The following is a 21,324-nucleotide window of genomic DNA, read 5'->3' as shown; positions in this document are numbered from 1 at the left end:
TCGTGAATTTTATCGCGGTAGAAAAGCATACCGCGTAGCTATTTACCTAGATACGATGGGTGAATTGAAAATGAGGCTTGTTATTAGGACTGTCTTGGTAAAACTGAATGCATGAACTGTCTCAAGTAAGTCTCCGCTTTAGGAAGTACCTAGGTCCGGTAGTTATCTGCGCCTCTACCCAGATAGATGGTGCAATAAGTGTCTTGTAGCAAAGGGTTTCCCCTGAAATCATTGATTCCGTACAAATAGTCTATCGCCCATATTTCCAGCACGTCCAATGAGTAATCTCTGATGAATGCTTGGGGGAGCGGTTCAATGTTCACAAAACTACTAACAATCTGTGTATTACATATTCACAAGTTAGACGTGTAGAGTCATATTGGAAGATATGATGTACATTCACCGAGGCAACGTGGCTGAGTGGTTAAAGCGTATGACTAGAAATCATATCCCTTCGGGGTCACAGGTTCGAGTCCTGTCGTTGTCGTTTTTGCTTCATTTTTTCTTGTATTATTCTGCTGATCTAGAACGGCTAGGTGAGATGTCAGATAAAACACTTGAAGACAGATAACTTTAACCGGGGTTGTGGTATTACACGCGTTGTCCCGGTAGTCATCTGTTTGGGGATTGTGAAATGAAAACAGTGGTAGAAATCGTCTCGGCCTTAAGCTGTCATGTTTCCAGACGACATCAAACCCAACCACGCCCCCCCCCCAACACGCCTAATGCACTTCGGGGTTGCGAGCCACTAACACAATGGCAAACGAGCTTTAAGAAATCTTATGATACAAATGCAATGCGAGAATTAGCCCACTCTGCCTCGATACATTTACATCATGTCACGATTCGCGGTGTACACTAATTTTACAGTAAGACCTTTATTACTGCGCGAAGTCCAGACGGCCAAGAGTGAAGGCATTCAGATTCCTTCTAACTAAATGCAGCTACAGCTTCTTTTCTCTTGGCCTCCGAAACATTGTAACTTCAACAAACAAGGCAACTCAATAACTCAATGGCTCATGTGACTTTGCGCAACACCTAATCCATCATTCATAACCCAAAATATGGGTAACTGGCATCCCAAGCAATCTTGATCGAAATGCAGAATATTCCAAGATGGGCTTTCTGCCTTCTTTTCCAGGCGGGGGGTTTATAGAGAGCTCATGAAGTGTTGCTTCAACAGCTTGGTGCTCTTCGGATGCATTGTCCCGGATGGCCAACTTCTCTGCGTAAGCCGCTGTCTTTTCGCTTATCTCAGAAACCTGTGACTCTTCTGTAGACGTGGATTCCTTCTCGTGTACTACCATCTCAGTCATTACTTGATGTGAATATATCGTCTCTGATTCACTAGTAGCGAGACCGCTCGGTTTCAAGTCTTCTTTAGCCCGGTAGCCGAGTCTCCTAATTGGAGCACGCCCATCGAGCCATGTGTTTCGGGCGTCGAGAGTGTCGGGCTCAGGAAGCGACAGGATTTCTTTTAACGCCGAGAGAGAAACGATGTCAAACGTTAGGACAGAGTCATGATCCTGCGCCATGTGAGAGCTTTTGGAGCAGGTCATGGTGGTGACTTTTGAGGGATCATCAGACCATCTATCTTTAGGAGGAGTGAAAATTTCCTTAGCTTTCGCATCCACATTTCCATGGAAAACTTCTTTCCAAACAGCATCTTGAGGGTCTGCGCCGAGACCAGCCTTAGTCCTGCGTAGTCTTTTGGGGAACCTATAAATTTGATTAGTATCAATTCGATTACTCCAATGTATATATGACTCACCACCCTATGTGCTTAGTCAACGCGTCCGAGTTGCCGGGATCTGCACCCAAGCAAACCCCCTCTTGCCATTGTGGGTGGCCGTTGACTTGAGACCACTTCTTGAGAAGTCTGTAGCCGAGAGGGTAGATGGTTTTTGGGTCTTCGTCTAGTCTGTTGTCCAGATCCGCTCTAACTTTCCGCCTTTCGACGTCGTGGTCATTAAAGTCGTCATGGTTCAAGAGATACTCGTCGTGAATGGCTCGGGTGGCTCCAGGCCCAGGGTATGTTTTGACACCCGCCAAAAACTGTGCTGGAACTCTCTCCCATCGGAAGTAGTTTACCTCTCGGGCAACCTGGTTGCCTTTGGTTGTGTAGGTGGGTCGAATTTGCTGGCCGTTGATTGTCATAGGGTTGTCTTCATGATAGTATCCCAGACCGTCGGGGTCTACAAAGGCCGCAAACTCGTGTCTCCATCTGGCGAAGTGCAAAGTTCCAACGGGCGGGCCTTCAGGATGTAATCGCCCATCGGGCCCGGGGCCGTAGAAATAGATAGCTATGGGCTGTGGTGCATTATAAAGCGAGCGGAGAGGGAACAGCAGGTCGCATTTCGCACTCAATGCTAACTCACGGTCCATCCGTGCTTTGCCGTCAGCCGCGAAGGCCTGCCAGCCCGCGACTGCACCAGCAGTTTTAGGGATGTCTTGTGATTCATACATACCAAAATTATGGGTGATGTGGTTTCGTAAATAGCGTGGTGCAACAAGATAAGACTATGCAAGGTCTAATAGGCATGAAGTAGGAGCGGGCAAAAGGCGTGGAGGAGGAAGGCGAAGAGATGAATACTTGAGTAAGTTAGCACACAGTTACACGATCAACAGTGATTCAAGTTCAACAAACGGCGAGGAGATGCAACGAAGTAAGGCTACTGTGTAGAAGATCCTGGAAGGAGCGAGGTGTAGGTCTCACCGAGAGTACTGGGGGAAGCTACCACCTACATAAGGTACCTAGGTACTAAGGCTAGTACATGTAGTTCAGGGTACAAACATTGAATGTAAGAGGTTACCTAAGGACATGAAATTATAACTTCATCTAGCATGAATGCGCTTGCCGGAACCACGCGAAGCAGTAGCAGTTCGGGTCATGTTCTTTTTCGAGAGAGTGTTAGTAAGATTTAGACAAAATGAATATATATAAACAATCTAACCTAAGTAGCAACGAATATGCTTTTAAGCTCTATGTCCATACTACATAAGTAGGTACCTACATATGTAGGTCACGACCTTCCTAGGGTGTAGCTGTTTTGAGCAAGGTAGCCCGCTTGTTATTGTACCTAGGCGCTGTTGTTGAATGAGTTATCATACTGCGGTTCAGAAAGCTTTCGATTGCTAAAGCACTGTACCAAGTATATTGTTTGCGACGCTCTTTTAATGGCATGAAGAGGGACACTGGGGCAATAAAACTATCAGAAGTATATATATAGTCTCTATCTAGATTCTTCTTTGAGGGCTTCGTCCACGCGTATGCAACCTACCCCTATCACTGGGCGAGATATGCCTCTGCAAGCCTTCGCGCCTTCCAATTAATGAATGTATTATCCTTGGCATGGTTCTTGCCTTTGATCTTGACCGTCGTTCAGACTCAGGGCTCCTTCTCGAGCGGCTACACGATCTCGACCTGCTGCGAGATATTGAGGCTTCATGACCACCCAACTCTATCTGCTGGTTCCCCGAATACCGAGTGTACACGGTAGCTCTATCGTAAATGCTCTCAAGGAACCTATATAAGGCGTCCAGGCAACGCTTCCCTGAACAACGGTACGAATTGCAGCGAAACACTGCGCAATCAACTCCAGGACAGCGATGAGATGGCTCGGCAAAGGGGTTGTGACATGAGTCTCGTTCCATGGTACGCCGTAACCTTCGTAGTCTCTCATCCCGCGCATCCGCGCTGTAACAGAGTACCTCGACCTGGGGATAGTCATCCGGTACCTGTTCAAGGATTTCTGCGAATCTGAACAGCTGCATATCTTTGAACACGATTCTAGCCACATGGCCGAAGAGCTGGCACGAAGACTGGTTCTGTCGCGGCGGTCCTATCATATCCTTATATCTCGGAGACACCAGACTCAAGAGCGCATATATCCGATCCTTAGCCTCTTGGGCCTCCTGATACCGCGAGAGGTACAGAAGCAGGCTGAGATCGAAGGACTTCTCCTCGTGATGGTAGATCTGCGATATAAGCCATACATTGCGCGTCTTCTCCACAGCTTGCTGGGCGTTCCCCAAAATCGACACGGATCGCGCGGGATTCCCCTTCATGGACAACTGCATCTTCATTGCGAAGTCGACCATGATGTTCCATTTCAGCTCGTACATGCCGCAGACCAAGATGGTGCGATTGGAGAGAGCCAGCTCCTGCAGGATCCACATCCGGTCCCAATAGTCCTTCCTGAACATATGTCCGATCCCGCTCGACAACCGGGAGTCCTGCTGTAGCTCCCGGAGGAGGCGCCGCTCGGCTGGGCTCGGTCGTCTTCGGCGCGTCGCTGGATCTGACGCACGTAAGGCGCGCAGACGTTCGAATGTTGTTTTTGTGTTGTCCCCCGCTTCGCCGATCCAGGCGATCACTTCCCTTGCCCGCGTGAAAATGTCCCCCATCAGCGCCACTTGGACGCTCTTCTCCCCGTAGACGTCGCTCTGGTTGATGCACAGGGCGTCGATCCACCACCACCCTATCCATTTGCTGTTCCCCCTGGATGATGACGCGGTCGCGCTAATCCGTTCGATGGCGTGTTCCAGAAATCTGTGGAGATTTTCCGTAACTTGAAATAACCCACCATCTAGGAGTATAGCCCTCCTCCGGTGGGTGTTACCCCAGGTATATGATAAGGCAGAGTACTCATAGGACGGATCTGTGATATGAATCACTTTCAACTCGCACTGTATCAGGCCTCCCGGCGCAAGGTTGCGAGCGATTCGTACAAGCCGGATCTGAGTAGTGGGATTCGGCAACGGATCATACTGGAACTCATGCCTCGGAAGAACGGCAGCACTATACCGCCCAGTTCTGTTGCCACTTTGTTCCCGCGCATTACTAAAAACTCCAGAAACGTGATGTTCGCTTCTTCGTCTTGATGGCAGTAAACTTAGTGCTTCGAGCAAAGCTCCGCCAATCAAGGCGCCACCGACCTAGATGTATTATCGTCAGATCATGTGAGATTGAGACGGACAGAAACGCTCTTCATCTTGAGGAAAGAGCCGATTTTGATTGATGAGAGACCCCTTACGATTGTGTCTTTATCACGGCCCATGGCATTACCGACGCGCTTCCTGACAATTAGGAAGGTTTGACCTGAGGACTACAGAATCATCCGAATTTCAAGTTGAGGCTACTTGAGTATATGAAGCTATTCAGGCGCAGATCAACGGGGGTGCGCGAACCGTCAGCCGGATGTTCCATTTCAGGGGTGGCGCAGAGAGCTGGGCCTTGGATACCAATCAGAACGCATCGTCAGCGAATTTTTTCTGCCACATCTCTCATAGGCAGTCAACTAGGCATCGTCTTACTGCTTATTATATACTTCTGGCTGCTGTTGTCTCCAACAGAAGGGCTTGGCGCTAGCGCAGCTGCAAGTCAACCTGCGGCTTCATGGGTTATGGTCTCGTAGGCTGCTTATTATCAGGCATCTACCCCTCCGTACTGGCGCTCGTGCCAGGCCTTCCAATTTACCTTCCTACTCCATACTCTACCGACTATGTTGTATTCTCCTCTACTGCCACCTATGACCCGTGAGGCCCTAGGTTGAGTTAGAAGATAACGGCTCTGGACTGGGATTAAAGCCAACATAGACCTTATTATACTTCCAATAGTCTGAACCTGATGCTTGCTTAGTCCTAGACACTTGCTGAAGAAACATTACTCACAATATTTCATGCTAGTGTTAAAGACTCTACACTACTCGAGTCTTAGCCGGGGAGTGCCATCGTATTGCGGAGTGCATAGGCTCACAGCCAAAAGAGAATGATTAGATCTAAGTTGTATTCAAGTGTCAGTTTTACTTGTACAAGATATAAACCAGAGATTGCTTCAACAAGCTAGTTCTTATACCTAGTGTTTCACAAGAAATAAGATGTGTGTTTCGAGGTTGGTGCCAGTTTGAAAATCCAATCAACGAGTCTTGATCGTGTAGTATGAAGTCTACTGTGCTGGGCTGGTTACACTTTTCGAGTGCTACACAGAAGACCACAAGAGAGTTTGATAGAGAAAATTTGGGCTTGGGCCCTAGACTGAGGTGATGGAAGGACACACTGGCCCGAAGGACATGCTCTATCAATCCTTGTTACTAGCAAGAGAGAATCACAGATAAACCCGGACTGAAGATAATAAGATATGGGCATACCCAATGCTATGTTGCTAGTATATTACTTAGCTCACTATACAGATTGATTGATGTCTTATAGTCTGGCACCGGCAAGCTTAACAAGCTTGGGGAAGTCGGGAGTGCCGAGCCCAGTAACAGGATCCCACCCTTTGACAGCTGGGAAGCCGTCAACACCACAACCAACCGCGCTGCCTTCGGTGATATCATTCAGTCCCTTGTACCCTTTAGAGTAGAGCCAGGGGTTTAAGAAGCCGAGCGGTTTCTTGCCAGAGGCCAAGAGGGCATCGTTGACAAGGCTGATGATACCAGCCGTAAGAGGCGTGGATGCACTGGTGCCAGAAATAGTTCCTTCCTTGCCGTTGTAGAAATAGGCGAAGTAGAGGCCCTGGGCGGCGATGTCGGGATACGCGCGACCCTTCTTGTTATACCAACCGTCGTACTCACCCTTGAGGTTCTTGACATACTTTGTGACCTCCTTCTTCTGGTAAGGGGGGATTTCAAAGATGTTGCTGAAGCCACCACCAGACGTGTAGTTACCATGCGCGACGCCATCGCTTCCGACGAATGCGGGGCGGTAGGCAACGACTTCAGGCTCAAAATTCTTCGTTGCCCCAACGCTCGTGATGTAAGGACACGAGGGGGGAAAGTCGGGGAGGAACTTGTCAGTGCCAAGGCCATCGTTACTCACGCATTCTCCATAGGGACCAACACCAGCATCACCGCTAGAGAATAGAAGCGTGGTTCCACGAGCGCCAACTTGGGCAAACTGTTGGCACACGCGTCGAGCATACGATGCTGGGACTGTTTGCTCATCATCTCCGTCTGTTAAAGCGCCATGATTAGTAACCGTCAAATAGCGCAATGAGCAAAGGAAAGATGTAGTGGCAGTGTGGCTCGAACATGTTGAGGAGAACAATAGCTCTAATAGACTTACATGAAGTGGAGATAACCTGGGGGATAGACTTTTGCTCAAGGAGCCAGTTCACCCAAACGAGATAGGGCTCGTTAGTGTTGGTAGGAGTGCTATTCGATGGCATGAATGGGGGCGAGCCGCCAGTCGAGTAGCTGATGATTGGTGTTTTAGGGTTGATACCAGCAATCGCTTGGAAGTCGAGGTTGGCCTCCTGGCTCTCCCCGTCGGTAATTGGCCCATCACCAGGTCCATCCGCAATGACATATTGTGGGAATGTTTGTGCTACTGAGACATATTCAGGCCGGAACTTCTCGAGGAACAGCTCGCCATCAGAGCGAATAGGGTGCTCGCCCAAGTAGTTCGTAAAGGCAACTTTGTTCTTTTGGGTCGATCGCGGCTATTTCAAGTTAGATGGCGCAGGACTCCTAAGTATCCAATGGAATGCTGACCTTGTATCCCTTGGTCTTGTAGAGAGTCTCAAAGCACTGAGGGGTCACGGAGCTAGTATTGCAGACGGCGCCAATTCCCGAGTTGGTGGGGTAATGCTTAAGGTTAGGATCGGCCAAGATACCAACGTCGACAAAGGCGTCGGAGGCCTGGTTACGAGCGCGGAAAAAAGAGTTCGTGGGCTGAATAGTGTCTATATGGTCATGTAGATGAGCTGGCAGGGACCATGACGGTGCTCGCGCCACTTTGGCGCCATCCTTGTGCTCAAAGATGTGGTACTCAGTATCGAGGAGACTCTCAAGTTTGCTGACGGGCAAGTCCACAGTGATCCAGTCCTTGGCACTGTTGTATGAAGCCACAATGCCATTGTCACTGAGCCACTCATGGACGAGCTCCGTAGTCTCCTTTGTTGGTTTGACCAGCTCCTCGACTTCATCCGAAGACAAATGCTGTCCATAATTGGGATGGTCTGGGTCCGACACTGGCCTCGTTGTTAGCGAGAGGAACGGTGCTAGTGTCGCCCATTGGCAATGGATCAAAGCATCAACACATCAACATACCTTCGTACAGTTGCCTCTCCAGCTCAGCGAAGTTGCCTTGCTTGAGGCCGATCTGGACTTGCATGACATGATCGGCTGGGGCTCTCTTGACTTTAGTCCAGCCCCGAGGAACATTGTGAGAGTCCTTCAAGCTGTAGCCAGAGCGTGCGACCGGTGAGGCAAGCACAACTTGCGCGGCCGCAACAAGAGCGGCCGAGAAGACAGTAACGCCAACCATTGCGGCAATTGGGTCAGCTCAACAAGACAGAGAGGAGGTAGGGAAGAAGGACGACGGGACGAGGAACAGTGGCAGAGAAAGGCGCCCCTGGAGCTACTTGTATTATTTCTTTGTCCATTTGTCTCGTGTTTGGATCGACAGGCGCGATTGTTGGGCTCGCGTGCTATGATGCCTGCATCAAGACCCCTGAAGTCAAGCTGCAAGGGTCGACAGGGGGTTTCCGAGGGGGGCAATGGCTCTGACAGACTCTGGACGAATGGGAAAATGTCGCTTCCAGCCGTGTATAGATAGTAAGTACGCTCGTAGTATTAGATCGCCATTTGTAAACATTATGATGTCTGCATCATCGGTCAGGTATCGGTTCCTCTGGTCAGATTCTGGTGGCTTCATGAACAAGGTGCAGCCTGGTAAACTTACCGAGCTGCGATGGTAAATTGCCTTTTCAGGAAGGTCGGCGGTGGTGGCTAGGCGGGGCAATTCCAAAAGCTGGGGAGGCTAATTAGAGGCTAATGCAGCACGAAAGCGAAGCTTTTACTTCGTACACTCGACACTCAGCTCTCCGGCCGAGCGCTGGAGTCTATCTGCTTTTAGTCTTGGGACAGCAGCAACAGGCCAAGACGGGTTTGGATGGTCCCAAGAAAGCTTGTTGACTGTTAGGTTTCTTGTCTCCCGTCTTGTCTTTACCCAAGTACCCCGCTATCCATGCTACAGGTAAGTAAGTAGAGTACCTAGGTAGTTATATAGGCCTGAAGCTGAACCATTGACTTTCCTTACTTACCTACTCACTTACATACCTAGAGGCACATACATACTGTATACGTGCTGGGGAGCTGACGGGGCTCGCCATTTAGTGTACCTAGATCGCCATGGCCAAGATAAGAGCTGAGTGATTGGCCTACTCTACATACCGTTCCAAGGTTCTCGGTAAGTCCTAACCAGGGCCAGAGACCTGGCAGAGACCGGGCAGACCGGGGACTAGTGAGTATTTACCTGCCGTACCTAGCTAGGTATCAGTAAGCTTCATGGATAACTCTACCTAAGTAACAACTAGCAGCATTTACGGGCAGATACGGGAAGGCCAGTGGTCGATAAAGATCAGCAAGGTTGGAGAGCATGCGATCTGCCCAATGTGCTATGTCGAAGTCTGTTTATCTATATGTATCTACGGAGTACTTACTTACTTATACAATGTATACCTCTCCACACATCTTGCTTAAAATTAGCAGGCCACCTTACCTAAACGAGACAGATTAGATACAGATTAGGTATAAGCTACCTAGTACGTACACAATGCTCAAGTATATTATGTATCTTTAAGGACTAAATACCCTAAGTACTACAACTACCTACCTACAGTATATATAGGTTACCTACTTAGAGGTAAAGGACTTTATGATCAATTAATATTTAAAGGTTAAGTATAAGTACTTAATAAGTACAATGTGTATAATTACCTCAGTAGATACGTAGAGAACATAGGTATGAATACTACGGGCAGCCAATCTAAGTGGCCTGAAAATCAGCAAGGTGCCAGTTTTGGTCTAGTGTTTTACATATCTGGGGCACCTACCTACCTTTCGGCTTTACTAAGGTTATGTTTCTAATCAACTTCAAACCCTCAACAAGCAAAGCAGCTGATTGAATTCGATAGAAGTGGCCAGCAGTGCATAATCGCAACCCAGTATAGGCTGAATCGGTCCGGTATTACATAGGAGAAAGGTGAGGACAAAGATGCACGCAGTAGGATACACGCCGATTCCCTGATGCGCCATCAAACAGGAGATGAGTTATGTAGGTATGTTAGGTATGTCATGAAAACAAGCCATCACCACCACACTGCTTCCGCTCATTAAAGCTGACATGTTATTCATGGTACTACAGCAGCTAGGTTGACAAGTAGTCCCGTTAGAGGATGAAGAGTCATTTGTTATGAGACGCAGGTTTCGGTCGTTCTCTCTACAAGCTTCTCGACCCTCTTAACTGATAATCCAGGAAGAAGTGTCATGAGACTACATCAGCAAACCAGACTTATGTTCAGCTATGTGATCATACTCTTGGCTGACAGCAGTCGGCCTGTCTAGCATCTCACGCGAAGGCAAGGCCTATCCGCCTGTGCGAACACCTACATACCCTACCTATATGTAAGGTTGCTGTCGAACTGGTAGTAAAGTTGAAGTATCAGCTTGTATGCTTCCTGCCAACTGCTGGTTCTTGAACTATCTACTACCTGGTAGTCATCACAGACATAGGGATCCAGCTTTGCTTGTTCCCAATGTCTTTATGGCATTCTTTTGCTATGCATGTCGTCTATCTTTTCCAATACCTCAAACCACTTGTCGACCTCACCAAAGCCACTACCTAAACTGTTTCTTCTCACCGATCACGACCCGTAACCGCCGGCGCGATGGCGATCGATCAAGATACCTGGAATCGCTGGATAGAACTCAAGGAGAAGGGGGAAAATCTTTCTTTGAGAGAGTCAGAGACGGACCTATTAGCATTCCGGGAAGCTATGACCGAAATGGCCCAAGAACTTGCAGAGACCGCGCGAAATCTCGCAGTAGTGAGTTTCCAGCCTTTTCAGGAAGACGTAAAGCATTATTGGGAACTGAACGCCGAGGCCGAAGTATTCGTTCAACGTGCTACTCGGGTGATTGAGGAGAAGCGCCAGTTCGCGATCGTTAACAGGAACATTGAGAGATTCTTTATGATCTATCTCCGTCTATGGTTAGATCAATGGTAAATATCTCATCATTCGTATTTCACAGCGGCCGTGGGAGGACATAGACCGCAGGCCATGTGATCTCCCCCCATGTGTATCTCTGCAAACCAAGGCTAACACCCATAGGTCGATCACGCGCCGTTGATGCTGTCCCATGCATTCGTTTCTCCAGGTCAATTTCACCATATGCATGCCTGCATGCTAGACTTGGATCGAGCAGGCAAAGGGGCGGAAGCACTGGGGTTAAACGACATTATTTGTCGCTCAATTCTACGACACAACATACAATATCAACTTCTTGCGAGCATTGGTGGAATGAGCGGCATTACTCTCATTGTACTTGGAGCTCAACCAGACTGGCCTCTTCATGTTCTTAGGTCTCAACGTTCCGGCAGAAGATCTACGAAGCGCAAAATACGGTATGCACGTGCCCCAAGAGGTACAGTTGACCAAATTGGTACTTGTCATGGACCTGTCAAAGATGCATTGAACACAACCACCACTTTATAATTAACTAGGCCAAAAGTGTATTGTTAGTTTCATTTAGGCTAGCCAACTAGGTCTCTACTGTTATACGCCTATAAGCTGTACTAGCTGAACATATTCGCCTTGCGCTTCGGCCGTATGAAAGGCCATTGCAGGCTGTTCGTGATCATTCAGAGACATGCAGGCAATATTGGAAAGTGAGGTTATACAGACCTCACTTCTTGAAATAGACCCTATAGACCTAGGCGGTCTAGGCTAGCAGACCAGTTGTATACAGAGTCGAGTCAAGCCACCAATAGCCGAGAAGGAGTTGGTTGGTCAAGGACTCATACAGCCCTAGTTGATCATTGCAATCTGAATAGCACCAAGTTCCAAGCCCAGTTATCTGCGCTTGTTATATCTACCTTGACAGCAGAAATTGTTCTAGTATCTCCTTTTTCTCTTTGGGTCTCGGCCATAATTCCACTGATGACCAAACGTCATGTAAGACTCCATGCTTTTCAGAATTTCGATGGTCCTACAGGATCTGACAATTCACTAGTCTGAGGTCGCTCACACAAGATCACAGAAAAGACGTGCAACAAAGCTCTACAGAAGATAATTAGAGCCATCGGCTTCTCGTTGGTCTCATTCATGAAAGTCCAATTCTAGACCACCGCAGATTCTATTATAGCGAACTGATCCTTGTCGGAATCCAGCGTAGCCAGCGTATCAAAAGGCAGCGTAAGCAGCGGTGACGAGTGTCCGAAGTCGACATTATACAAGATGGGGAATTTCTTCTCTCCCATGGGACCCTCGCATAATAATCCTTTAACCACATTGGCGTACTGCTCTCTCTTCTCGGATGTGTGGTACCCAAACGGACGACCCACCACCAAGCCCGCGACATCGTCGAATACGCCCTGTGCGATGAGGTCTGCTATGCCGGCCTGCACGCGGTCGATGGGGTTTCCCGAGACGAGATCGTCGCCGGCAGCCGTCTCGAGGAAGACGATACGTCCCCGCCAATCAGGCACGATCGCGCGCACGCCGGCTATCCGCGCCATGACGGTCAGACACCCCCCGAAAAGTCGCCCCGTGCCCTTACCACGGCGCAACCAGATCCAGCCGGCGCTGGGAAGGACCTCGTTCGGCTCTTCTGAGTTATCATCAAGCGTAGAAGGCGGCAAGGCCGGGTGGAAAACCCGCGAGCGCTCGACGTCGCCGATGGGCGAGCGGTTTGCGACGGCACGGAACAGATTCCTCACATTGAAGGCAAGGGGCATGTCCTCGTCTTCTGAGGACGCGAGCTCGCCTAGCTCGGGTATGGCCCCAGGGCCGTAGAAAGTGCGTAAGCCCGTCGTTGCGTGCAGGAACCAGTGCAGGCCCGTGATATCGGAGTACCCCACGACGACCTTGGGATGGGCTCGAATCGCCTCATGCAGGGCCGTGTCGGCCAGGAGCGCCGGAAGAAGCTCTGTGAAGGCCGGCCCGCCGATGGTGCAGAAGACCGCGTCGATGGTCGGGTCCGTGAACGCGGTGCGAAGTTCTGACAGTCGGTTTGCGATGCCGTTCTGTATGCTTGTGTCGCGAGTGAACAACTCGCGGACTACGTATCCTTTGCTCTCCAGCACGGCGGTGGCGCGCGCTATAACTTTCGGTAGCGTGTCGTTGTAGCGTGCCGAGGGAGACACCCAGGCAATTGTCTGGCCTGGCTCAAGGGCTTTGGGCAGTATGGGCGAAGGCATTTCCTCTCACTTCTTAGATACGGTTATGAAACGATGCGTTTAGAGACAAGGGACGGCGTACAGTGGTGAATCTAGTGACAAATCTATCGCAATATATATTGCTTCTGGCCGTCTCTTGTACTTCCGTCGTAAGATTGCAGTTGGGCCACGCTGAATAGATGACGCCCAAGTAGCTACGCCGTGTTCTACTCCGAAGGGCGTGCTTGACGAGACGCTACTACATGGATGTGGAATCATGCTTACCACTCATGCGCAATTAGAAAGGGTTCAACATGCATGTTCCCCAGCTCGGTTAGAACCGAGACAGTGCATCCAGACATATTCACCACATATCTCGGGAGTAAGTAGTAGATGGCACAAGTCAGTCGTCAGGCATTATATTGTGCGACATTCTGAAAAGTGGGCAACCACCACGAACTATAAGACAATATGTACGGGCTTGGCATCACCCGGCGGACTCCTTACCTGCACAGCACTGCATCAATCCATCAATTTTGGTGCGCGCGTCTAACTGTTGGGAAGTACGGACGTAAATACATAATACATTAGTAAATACCTTCACTAGGCACAGGCAAAGTGAGACAAAGCCCTCATTCTGGGTAAGACGGTTCATAGATACTGAGTTAGATATTACGAACACGCACCGAGGCCACAATTTCGAACAACCGAATCTCGCGGTGAACATCCAGACTGTATTGATATTATCGAATATTGTTTTTTCATATCGCATATGTAAATTGCCTGAGCTAATGACATGGTATATGTTGCGGCACTTTGGCCGTAATGCATCGCTTAATGATTGAATGCCAAGGTCTTCAAAACCCAATCCCAACGCCTATCCCCATATCTAACCCAATAGATTGATCCCATTCCCTGATCGACTAGGAGAGGTAGGTCCATTACATTCTATATCCCTTATACGCATCGGAGTGATGGTATTCGGATAAGCCCTTGTTCCAGCGCACCAGTCTATCTGTAGAGGTGGAACCTTCGGGTCGTCCGGCCTCATACATCTGGTCGAGCTTCTCGAGAGCGTCGTCGGTTCCTTGCCGCCTTTTCCGCCAGACTCTGTGGAGAACGAAGAGTATGGCTATGATCAGTATCACACCACCTACACCACCGGCTATGCCAGCAATGGCAGCAGTAGACAGACCGCCGCCATTGTTGTTACCAGTGCTCTGGTTTTGTGTAATCTCGTTGCCGTTTCCATCTGCGACTGCCACTGGAGTGGTAATAGCTGGGGTTGGAGACGAGACAATGGTGGTAGCGGTGACTTCGGTTACGGAAGCAACCGAGGATGGGCTGACCAATGAAGATGATGTCGAACTTGATGGCAAAATCGAGGTGGAACTGGATACTGAACTAGACAGTCCTATGCTTGTAGCAATGCTCTCAATAAGCGAACTGGAAGAGAGAGTAGATGTGACAAGCGTGGTTCGTGGTGTTGTTTGAGATTTTGGGGTACCAGTGGCTGATGAGGGTGTTGATGAGGCTTCGGGAGTTGGGCTAGTGAATACACTCTCAATTGAGGTTGGGCTAGCCTGCGAGGTTGCCGATGTACTGTTCGGAAGCTCGGTGGGTGAAGGTTGGGCACTCGTCGTCTCGGGCGTATCAGTCTCCTCCTCCGCTGATGTCGGCGTGGGATCCGCAGTGCTCGTTTCCGTTGGCAGCGGAGAATCGGATGCCGAACTTGTAGGTTCAACACTCCCTTTGCCCAGTCCCAAGCCCGCAGTAAGCCCCAGGTCCTCACCAATTTTGTCTAGTAGGCCAGCCATTTTAGATCAAAAGATAATTAGGGGAACGCCAGGTTCAACGAATAGAAAGGAGAAGACTAAGAAAAGTGATAAGGCTTCAGGGTTATTCCATCTGGTGTCTATCGTGCCGTTGCTAAAATCCCGAAGACTGGTTGGTGGTTACTGCCTTTAGGTTGAAGTTAATTAGAAAGGGAATGAAATCGAAATGGTCCCCAATGATTATTATTATTGCTGAGATATTGAGAAAAGTAAACAGACGAAAAGCGGGATCTTCAGGGAGGTCTGAAGGGGTCCAGTTGAAATCCTTCTGCTGAGGTCATGGCCCGAGCTGGGGTAACAAGGCAAGTTTCACATCTCTGACCTCAGACCATGTCGGTTTGCGTGTCGTAGCCGCGAGAGGGTGTGATCCGCTCTGATCCGCACGCAAAGCGGCAAACGCGTGCCGCGGCGCACAAGTGGCATTGGTGATCAAACGGTAAACCTATATCCGGGGATGGACGAAGGCTTATCAAACTGCAGGTGGATGAAACAAGACCCCTGCAGATCGGGCCCTGTTTGAGAACAGCTTCTTCCCGGGCTACGGCACACCGCCTGCTGTACCCGAACCTGAATATGAAAAGAAAGAAACAAGAAAAAGTGGCAAAGTAAGATTTAGTTTCAATCGGTGAGCGTGAATTCGATAACTGTATTAGGGCTGCAATACTGGTGCATGTTTGTCTGTTGGCAAAAGCAGCATTTCCATACTTTTAGATTGTAATTGAGGAGGCTTGGTGCCATCGCGAAGTCTCACGTACCGCCTCGCCATTGTGAACCAGGGAACCATTCGAAACTCGGAGTAGCGAAGGCTATTCCAAACTAGGAGCAAGCAACCTGGCAGCAAGCCATTGGTGCTGCACAATACTATGATCCTTCTTGGGTGTCCGTCTTCTCGACAGTACCATGTGTGGTAGGTAATCTTGTTTGCTGTGCTAATCGCCTTGTTGTCACAACGCGTGCGTGGTACGAGTATCAGCATCCAAACTTTTAAAATACAAGCGCGAATCGATCAGGCCGGTGTCTATTTGGTGGGGAGCGATACCACGAATAGATGCCACGATGGGTGAGTGGGCCAAGCTAGAATCAACCTCTGGGCAGTCTGGGGAAGCAATCAACGATTCAAACTTCGATACCACACAACCTCGTGAATTCCTGGGCTGACGCATCGAAGTGGACCGTCGCAGCCGCTCTAGCGACCTCTTTTGTTTCCTGTACCAGACCAGAGGAATGTTTGATCATGCCCCGAGCGGGTATCAGCCAAAAAGACACTTCTGTTCCTAGGCGCGCCAGTCTATCAATGATGCCGTGAAGTTCTTCCCATAGATCCCGGTTAGCAACCTGTCGCGCTTTACGGTTTTTCCATCGTCGTTTGACCCATTTGGCTAGCCACGTCGTTGCACCAAGAACGACGTATTCAAGATCAGTAGCAATCACAATGCGCTTCCACCCCTCTTGTTGCCATTCTCGGAACTCGAGCCCTGCGATGACAGCCCGGAGTTTGGCGCGATTGCTGGTAGCGACGTGCTGCTCACCGCCCGGACCAGATTGCTCAAGCGGAAATCCAACCATGCCGCCGTCACCATGCCCCGCCGTGAATGGAAAGGCGGCTAAACCCGACTTGCCGGTACCCTTATAGGTGAAGCTGCAGCCCCCAGCCGGCGGCTGTGAGATGGCACCGTTATTGACGCAGCTACCGTCGATTACCAGAAGTATCTCGCGGCTATCATAACGGTTCACGAAACGAGGATGAGAGGTGCGGGTGTATACCGTCTGTAGAGGGAAGTGCTCCTCCGGAGTCTCGTCTGAGCTGGGCACGAAAATAGTAGCAGTGCTAACTCTAGATCGACGAGTAAGGCGTTTGCGGATCTTTTGGGGCTGCCTCGACTCCGGTAACAAGCCTATAGCACCGGGCTGGGCGCGAAAGAATGGTGTTGTGCCGTTATAGGCAGCCATGGCGACTTAACCAGGCTTGAGGCTGCACTTGAGATCCGTCGCGTCGAAATCACAGAGGGCCTTATGAGAGGGAGTTCGACAGCGCAATGCGTCCAATAGAGAAAAGCATGTGAAGAGAGGATGAACAAGCGATGAGCAAACAGGTAAGTAGGTAGGTAGATAGGTGCTTGGCTAAACAGGAGGCGCAATCTAGTCTGTAGCACCAGGCACACTACCTACTGTACCTAATGGCTACTGTGTAGGTACCTGAAGCATCGTATCTGCCCGTACCCGTGAGCTAGCTACCCCTAGTACAAAAACCCGCATTACCTGATGTCTTTCTCTGGTCTTTCCCTCATGAATTGAATGGAATTACACATTCAGATTTCCTTGTGTACATGGTCTCGAACGCCAGGGGTCTAGCACTGTACTTATGGGCTTGGCAATCTTGGCGATCTGACGCAGAAGCACACAGTGAACTAGGTACATGTGCCCAGTGGGATGCACCCGTGTTGTTGGCTAGGTACATCAGGTATTTATCGACCTGTGAGACATTGCGAACCCAATCTGGAACTTGTTCAACTATACTTAAAGTAGACATACCCAAGTTAGGTAAGAGCTTGCATCAACATGACAGTCTAGACTTTGAAATTACTAACTTTGATTTTGACAGAAATGTCACTTGATTTGTCGACTGTCGCTACCTGCATACATACCGATATTCCTGATTCAAAAATACAAGCTGTGCTTTTACCCCTCGTCTATGTTCCGACGAGTAGTTTTCAATATCAATACTACCTAGGTTGCCTAACCAACCTACCTCTTATCCAGCTCATCGGCTTAGTTCATTCAGGCGTTGGGACCGGCAGTCAAAAGATCAGCCACCCCCTTAGCAACCACTTCATGGATCGCAGAAGTTGGGTGCAAGTTGTTGAGCCAGAAGTACTCGTTAACTGGGACGCCACAGCTGTCATCAAGAGTATCTTGTGCAGGAGTACCACTAGGCTTGTTAGCAATCCAATATCATTGAAGACCAGCACTTGTCTTACTTTTGGTAGGCGACGCAGTAGTCCGTGGTGTTCTTCAGCCCAGAAGTCTCGGCATACGATAACGGATCATCCATGGCCTCTCCGAAGCTCTTGTTCGAATCATAGACCCAGACATTCGTGTCGCCCTTACTCTTCAGCGTGTCGGCGAAATCAAGAACTAATTGATTCCAGGACGCGACATCCGCCTGGGAAGTTGATACTGCCCAGTCTCCTTGGGGCACGATCAACGGGGTCCTATCAAGGGGTGGTACATTGATGAGGACATAGTTCCGGCCACCCGCCTCATAGATCTGGTCGATTAGATCCGAGATTACATCAAAGATTTGGGTGTTGAGAATATCGGTTTCATCAGTTCCCTTGTAGTAACTGTTGCCAATGTCGTTAATTCCGATCCAAACAGCAAAGATCGAATTGTCACCCGTCCAAGTCGCCTTGGCCGAACTACCAGTGTAGCCCGGAATGAACTCCGACTCGACCTGATCTTTCAGTGACTTGACAGAGACGTCATACGGAGCCACCAAGTCCGCTATTGGGATAATGTTAGTATCTTGCTGCTCAGACTATCTGAATGACTACACTGCCACCTCTTTACCGCTCACTCACAATCCACTGTTGCGCCCCCATACGCAAGATTATATGTCAGTAGAGACGAGGCGTTGTACTTGAATGTCAAATACCTACTTGGAGGTTAGTAATTGGCAACAGTATCAATAGTTGACAAGCTTCAGAAGGGAAGCCGAAAGTCTCAATCAGGCAGTTTTATTGAGACTTAAGGAATCTTGAAGTACTTACCCGACCCAGTTCGGCCCATTTGACGATGTCCACCCAGGATATGCTGGGTTACCAAAGGGGTTCGCAGTTGAGGGCTGCGTCGAGGTGTAATCAAAGCCTGCATTCCATCAACAAAATGTTTTGTTATCGCATGTTAAGCTGCGAATTATAATTTTTACCCGTCTGTGTGTAACTGTCACCACTATTGTCTCTGTTAGAGAACATATAGGCAGTACCAGATGTTGTCACTTACAAGATAAAGGCATTCCTGATGTTCTCCCATCCTACCCACCTCTTCTCTACCCCACCAGATTGCTGGCGGAGAGAAAGGGCGGACACGCCAAGCGCGAACAACGAAATAACTGTTGCTGAAAGTAGGACCATCGTGAAGAGACTCTCAATGAGCAAGACTCAAAGTAATTGTCTTATGGAAGGTGAGCGCGCGGGACCAAGGGGTTATATCAGCAACGTCGCGCCTCAACACTTAAGAACCCCTAATCACAGTCTCAAAATGAAATATTAGCGGAAAAGCGAAGCGGCACAGTTACGTCACTATGCTTATATGCTTATGTACGTCAACAATATGCACTCACACGCAGAAAGCCAAGGTCATTTACCTGCCTATTCTGCTCTCGCTAGCCCATCGCCTCGCACGCTATGTTTCAAAGACTGAATTTTTGCATGTACGTGGACAATACTCGAGGTTCTTTTCAGAGACTGCGGTCCATCACTTCCCGCCCTATTGTATCTCAATGCAGAAGTTCTCCGCGTGAAGATACCCCTACATCATTTATTATCACGTGATCGGAGTGATAGCTTCCGTGACCTAAATCGATCGAGATCGCGACCCGAAACGTAAATCAATCGATTATATACTGATAATTTCAGATGTTTCATTACCTCAGAAGAGCCATGATGGTAGCAAACCTTTGCCGTTAAGGTATACGTATCTTTCAACTGTGTTGTTGACAGTTGAGCTAATCATGCGATATGGTATGGCACTTATCTCATGCTGTTCCATAAAATATTAGAGTTCCCCAATCTAAACATAGGTATAACTCAAAGAGATGCCTTTCAATTGCTTCAATGTATTCATCCTTTCATATGCGCGATATACACAGTATTAACATGCCATAGTTGCCAAAAATAAAAGCTGTTGAGGGTTACTATATGATCTACCTAAATCCGTTACATTTCTAAGCTCTGTCAACCGCTAAGAAGACTCATATGTCAAAACTTATAAGGAAGTGACAATTTTATGAGTTATCTATTCGCCGTGATAAATACATAAAGTTATTAGCGAAGCTAATAACGCTTCATCTGTTATTGTGGGTAATGTATGACAGTAAATACTTAGACGTAATTACACCGGTGCAAAATGTAAGTACCCGCCACTTGCTATCTGGTGATATTGGCGTATAAGTGTCTGCCAGTTGCAACTCAAATGACCCTTATTGAGCTCTTCCGTTTCTATTTTGACTCGGGGTTACTATTGATAATTAGATCGTTATGTATGTCCAATAGATGTCCCTAAAAGCATAAGTTATTGCCAATAAACAGAGCAGATATTGCTTAGGGGTCGTGTATCAAACAACTAGTTATCGATGTAGTTATTGAGTATACCGTTGGTCGTAGACCGATAAGTTTCACTATACAAATGCTACAATGTATGTATTGAATCTCGGGAACTCAACTTCTTGCCTTGTAACCCACTGCTTACTATAGCACAACTTTTACGACGAAGCAGCTATATACACATTCGAAATCTACCTGAATTGGTGAGATACGAGTAAAGAATTGAGGATACACAGCTCTAATTCAACGAAGATTCTGACTTTTGCGAGCCGTCTGGAGATTCCAACTGCCTTTAAAGACACCTGTAATTACCCACTTACACCCATTCTACAAGTTTGGAACAACGCCACTACTAACTTGGGTTGAGTCATAGAGAACTACTTGCTCGGAAATGCTGGCTATGACAACACCAAGGTGGACGTTGTTGCAAAAGCTAGGTTAAAGTCACCTTTTATCAATCTGCATACCTGCTGATCTCGATACAATGTCATTTCAAGGTTTCTATCGCTATACGGTATCACTCACTTAGTTCTTACGTGTCTGTAATGGAAGATGGCGACAGGAGCCTTTCTATGAGTGCAACATCATTCGCATGCAACGTGCTTTAAAATTCAAACAGTCCAGGTAGGTATAGGAAACTTCGCAGTATTTCCATTTAGCGGGTAAGTAGTATAACATGATTTCAAGGTCAAACGAATTCGGTACTTGTTAAGTACGAACTGGAAGGCAGGGGCTATGGCGATCGTCGAATTCGACGCTAATTAGTTCTAAAACAACTCATGCTGTTTATTGACGATAGCTTTATTAACAAGTAGTGATTGCCGCAAACTAAATAACTCAGCATGTAGGTGATATTATGAAGGGCAAAGAGAAATTTCAAGATCATGTAAGCGCAAAGGGTGTACTTGATTGATGTGTCTTATTGGTAGAGGCTCCAAAATACATATGCAGAGTGAGGGTCACGAAAACCATCAAACTGGCAATTATACGACTGCAGGCGCATG

At 48.4% G+C, this 21,324-nt stretch overlaps 7 protein-coding genes and 1 non-coding gene across 8 annotated transcripts; 1 reads left to right on the top strand and 7 right to left on the bottom strand.

Moving 5' to 3' along the window:
* Positions 1 to 406: 406 nt before the first annotated feature.
* F5B22DRAFT_t113 lies at positions 407 to 487 on the top strand. Its single transcript has one exon. It is a non-coding gene; the product is annotated as a tRNA-Ser (tRNA).
* On the bottom strand, positions 446 to 2,691 carry F5B22DRAFT_609197 (uncharacterized protein). The gene is made up of 4 exons (XM_047975123.1): positions 1,772 to 2,691; positions 1,355 to 1,719; positions 539 to 1,229; positions 446 to 468 (listed from the first exon to the last, which is right to left on the bottom strand). Exons 1-3 carry the CDS (start codon positions 2,464 to 2,466, stop codon positions 1,177 to 1,179), a joined length of 1,113 nt encoding a protein of 370 aa, XP_047830269.1. The 5' UTR covers positions 2,467 to 2,691; the 3' UTR covers positions 446 to 468; positions 539 to 1,176.
* A 454-nt stretch (positions 2,692 to 3,145) lies between these two features.
* On the bottom strand, positions 3,146 to 5,626 carry F5B22DRAFT_609194 (uncharacterized protein). The gene is made up of 3 exons (XM_047975122.1): positions 5,317 to 5,626; positions 5,037 to 5,235; positions 3,146 to 4,938 (listed from the first exon to the last, which is right to left on the bottom strand). Exons 2-3 carry the CDS (start codon positions 5,058 to 5,060, stop codon positions 3,238 to 3,240), a joined length of 1,725 nt encoding a protein of 574 aa, XP_047830268.1. The 5' UTR covers positions 5,061 to 5,235; positions 5,317 to 5,626; the 3' UTR covers positions 3,146 to 3,237.
* Positions 5,627 to 5,965: 339 nt separating this feature from the next.
* On the bottom strand, positions 5,966 to 8,384 carry F5B22DRAFT_210916 (tripeptidyl-peptidase 1 precursor). Its single transcript, XM_047969677.1, has 4 exons — positions 8,052 to 8,384; positions 7,494 to 7,972; positions 7,066 to 7,441; positions 5,966 to 6,953 (listed from the first exon to the last, which is right to left on the bottom strand). Exons 1-4 carry the CDS (start codon positions 8,266 to 8,268, stop codon positions 6,205 to 6,207), a joined length of 1,821 nt encoding a protein of 606 aa, XP_047830267.1. The 5' UTR covers positions 8,269 to 8,384; the 3' UTR covers positions 5,966 to 6,204.
* Positions 8,385 to 11,906: 3,522 nt separating this feature from the next.
* On the bottom strand, positions 11,907 to 13,570 carry F5B22DRAFT_609179 (peptidase family S66). Its single transcript, XM_047975121.1, has 2 exons — positions 13,265 to 13,570; positions 11,907 to 13,206 (listed from the first exon to the last, which is right to left on the bottom strand). The coding sequence occupies exon 2, from the start codon at positions 13,201 to 13,203 to the stop codon at positions 12,124 to 12,126; it is 1,080 nt and encodes a 359-aa protein (XP_047830266.1). The 5' UTR covers positions 13,204 to 13,206; positions 13,265 to 13,570; the 3' UTR covers positions 11,907 to 12,123.
* Positions 13,571 to 14,054: 484 nt separating this feature from the next.
* F5B22DRAFT_210793 (uncharacterized protein) lies at positions 14,055 to 15,545 on the bottom strand. Its single transcript, XM_047969675.1, has one exon. It carries the CDS (start codon positions 14,976 to 14,978, stop codon positions 14,103 to 14,105), a length of 876 nt encoding a protein of 291 aa, XP_047830265.1. The 5' UTR covers positions 14,979 to 15,545; the 3' UTR covers positions 14,055 to 14,102.
* F5B22DRAFT_210804 (uncharacterized protein) lies at positions 15,439 to 17,302 on the bottom strand. The gene has a single exon (XM_047969676.1). It carries the CDS (start codon positions 16,944 to 16,946, stop codon positions 16,113 to 16,115), a length of 834 nt encoding a protein of 277 aa, XP_047830264.1. The 5' UTR covers positions 16,947 to 17,302; the 3' UTR covers positions 15,439 to 16,112.
* A 248-nt stretch (positions 17,303 to 17,550) lies between these two features.
* F5B22DRAFT_609171 (uncharacterized protein) lies at positions 17,551 to 19,484 on the bottom strand. Its single transcript, XM_047975120.1, has 6 exons — positions 18,999 to 19,484; positions 18,925 to 18,947; positions 18,767 to 18,863; positions 18,578 to 18,651; positions 17,975 to 18,500; positions 17,551 to 17,925 (listed from the first exon to the last, which is right to left on the bottom strand). The coding sequence occupies exons 1-6, from the start codon at positions 19,127 to 19,129 to the stop codon at positions 17,775 to 17,777; spliced, it is 1,002 nt and encodes a 333-aa protein (XP_047830263.1). The 5' UTR covers positions 19,130 to 19,484; the 3' UTR covers positions 17,551 to 17,774.
* Between the last annotated feature and the right edge of the window lie 1,840 nt (positions 19,485 to 21,324).

Source organism: Xylaria bambusicola (genome assembly GCF_022495145.1).
Source record: "Xylaria bambusicola strain CBS 139988 unplaced genomic scaffold F5B22scaffold_24, whole genome shotgun sequence".
Classification (NCBI taxonomy): domain Eukaryota; kingdom Fungi; phylum Ascomycota; class Sordariomycetes; order Xylariales; family Xylariaceae; genus Xylaria; species Xylaria bambusicola.
The sequence above is the reverse complement of the archived record's forward strand: the minus strand, read 5'-3'. Positions and strand labels throughout refer to the sequence as shown.

Bases quoted from the DNA above. Each gene is read 5' to 3' on its own strand.
- F5B22DRAFT_210793 (XM_047969675.1), bottom strand. From the start codon at position 14,978: ATGGCTGGCCTACTAGACAAAATTGGTGAGGACCTGGGGCTTACTGCG.
- F5B22DRAFT_210916 (XM_047969677.1), bottom strand. From the start codon at position 8,268: ATGGTTGGCGTTACTGTCTTCTCGGCCGCTCTTGTTGCGGCCGCGCAA. The intron at 7,973-8,051 runs GTATGTTGATGT...CAACGAGGCCAG, and splicing joins GGAGAGGCAACTGTACGAAG to TGTCGGACCCAGACCATCCC. The intron at 6,954-7,065 runs GTAAGTCTATTA...GCGCTTTAACAG, and splicing joins CCAGGTTATCTCCACTTCAT to ACGGAGATGATGAGCAAACA.
- F5B22DRAFT_609197 (XM_047975123.1), bottom strand. From the start codon at position 2,466: ATGTATGAATCACAAGACATCCCTAAAACTGCTGGTGCAGTCGCGGGC. The intron at 1,720-1,771 runs GTGAGTCATATA...TCAAATTTATAG, and splicing joins TTGACTAAGCACATAGGGTG to GTTCCCCAAAAGACTACGCA. The intron at 1,230-1,354 runs CTACTAGTGAAT...ACAGCGGCTTAC, and splicing joins CTTGAAACCGAGCGGTCTCG to GCAGAGAAGTTGGCCATCCG.
- F5B22DRAFT_609194 (XM_047975122.1), bottom strand. From the start codon at position 5,060: ATGGGCCGTGATAAAGACACAATC. The intron at 4,939-5,036 runs GTAAGGGGTCTC...TAATACATCTAG, and splicing joins GCCGTGATAAAGACACAATC to GTCGGTGGCGCCTTGATTGG.
- F5B22DRAFT_609171 (XM_047975120.1), bottom strand. From the start codon at position 19,129: ATGGTCCTACTTTCAGCAACAGTTATTTCGTTGTTCGCGCTTGGCGTG. The intron at 18,652-18,766 runs GTAAGTACTTCA...ACCTCCAAGTAG, and splicing joins AATGGGCCGAACTGGGTCGG to GTATTTGACATTCAAGTACA. The intron at 18,501-18,577 runs GTGAGTGAGCGG...TTATCCCAATAG, and splicing joins TGGGGGCGCAACAGTGGATT to CGGACTTGGTGGCTCCGTAT.
- F5B22DRAFT_609179 (XM_047975121.1), bottom strand. From the start codon at position 13,203: ATGCCTTCGCCCATACTGCCCAAAGCCCTTGAGCCAGGCCAGACAATT.
- F5B22DRAFT_210804 (XM_047969676.1), bottom strand. From the start codon at position 16,946: ATGGCTGCCTATAACGGCACAACACCATTCTTTCGCGCCCAGCCCGGT.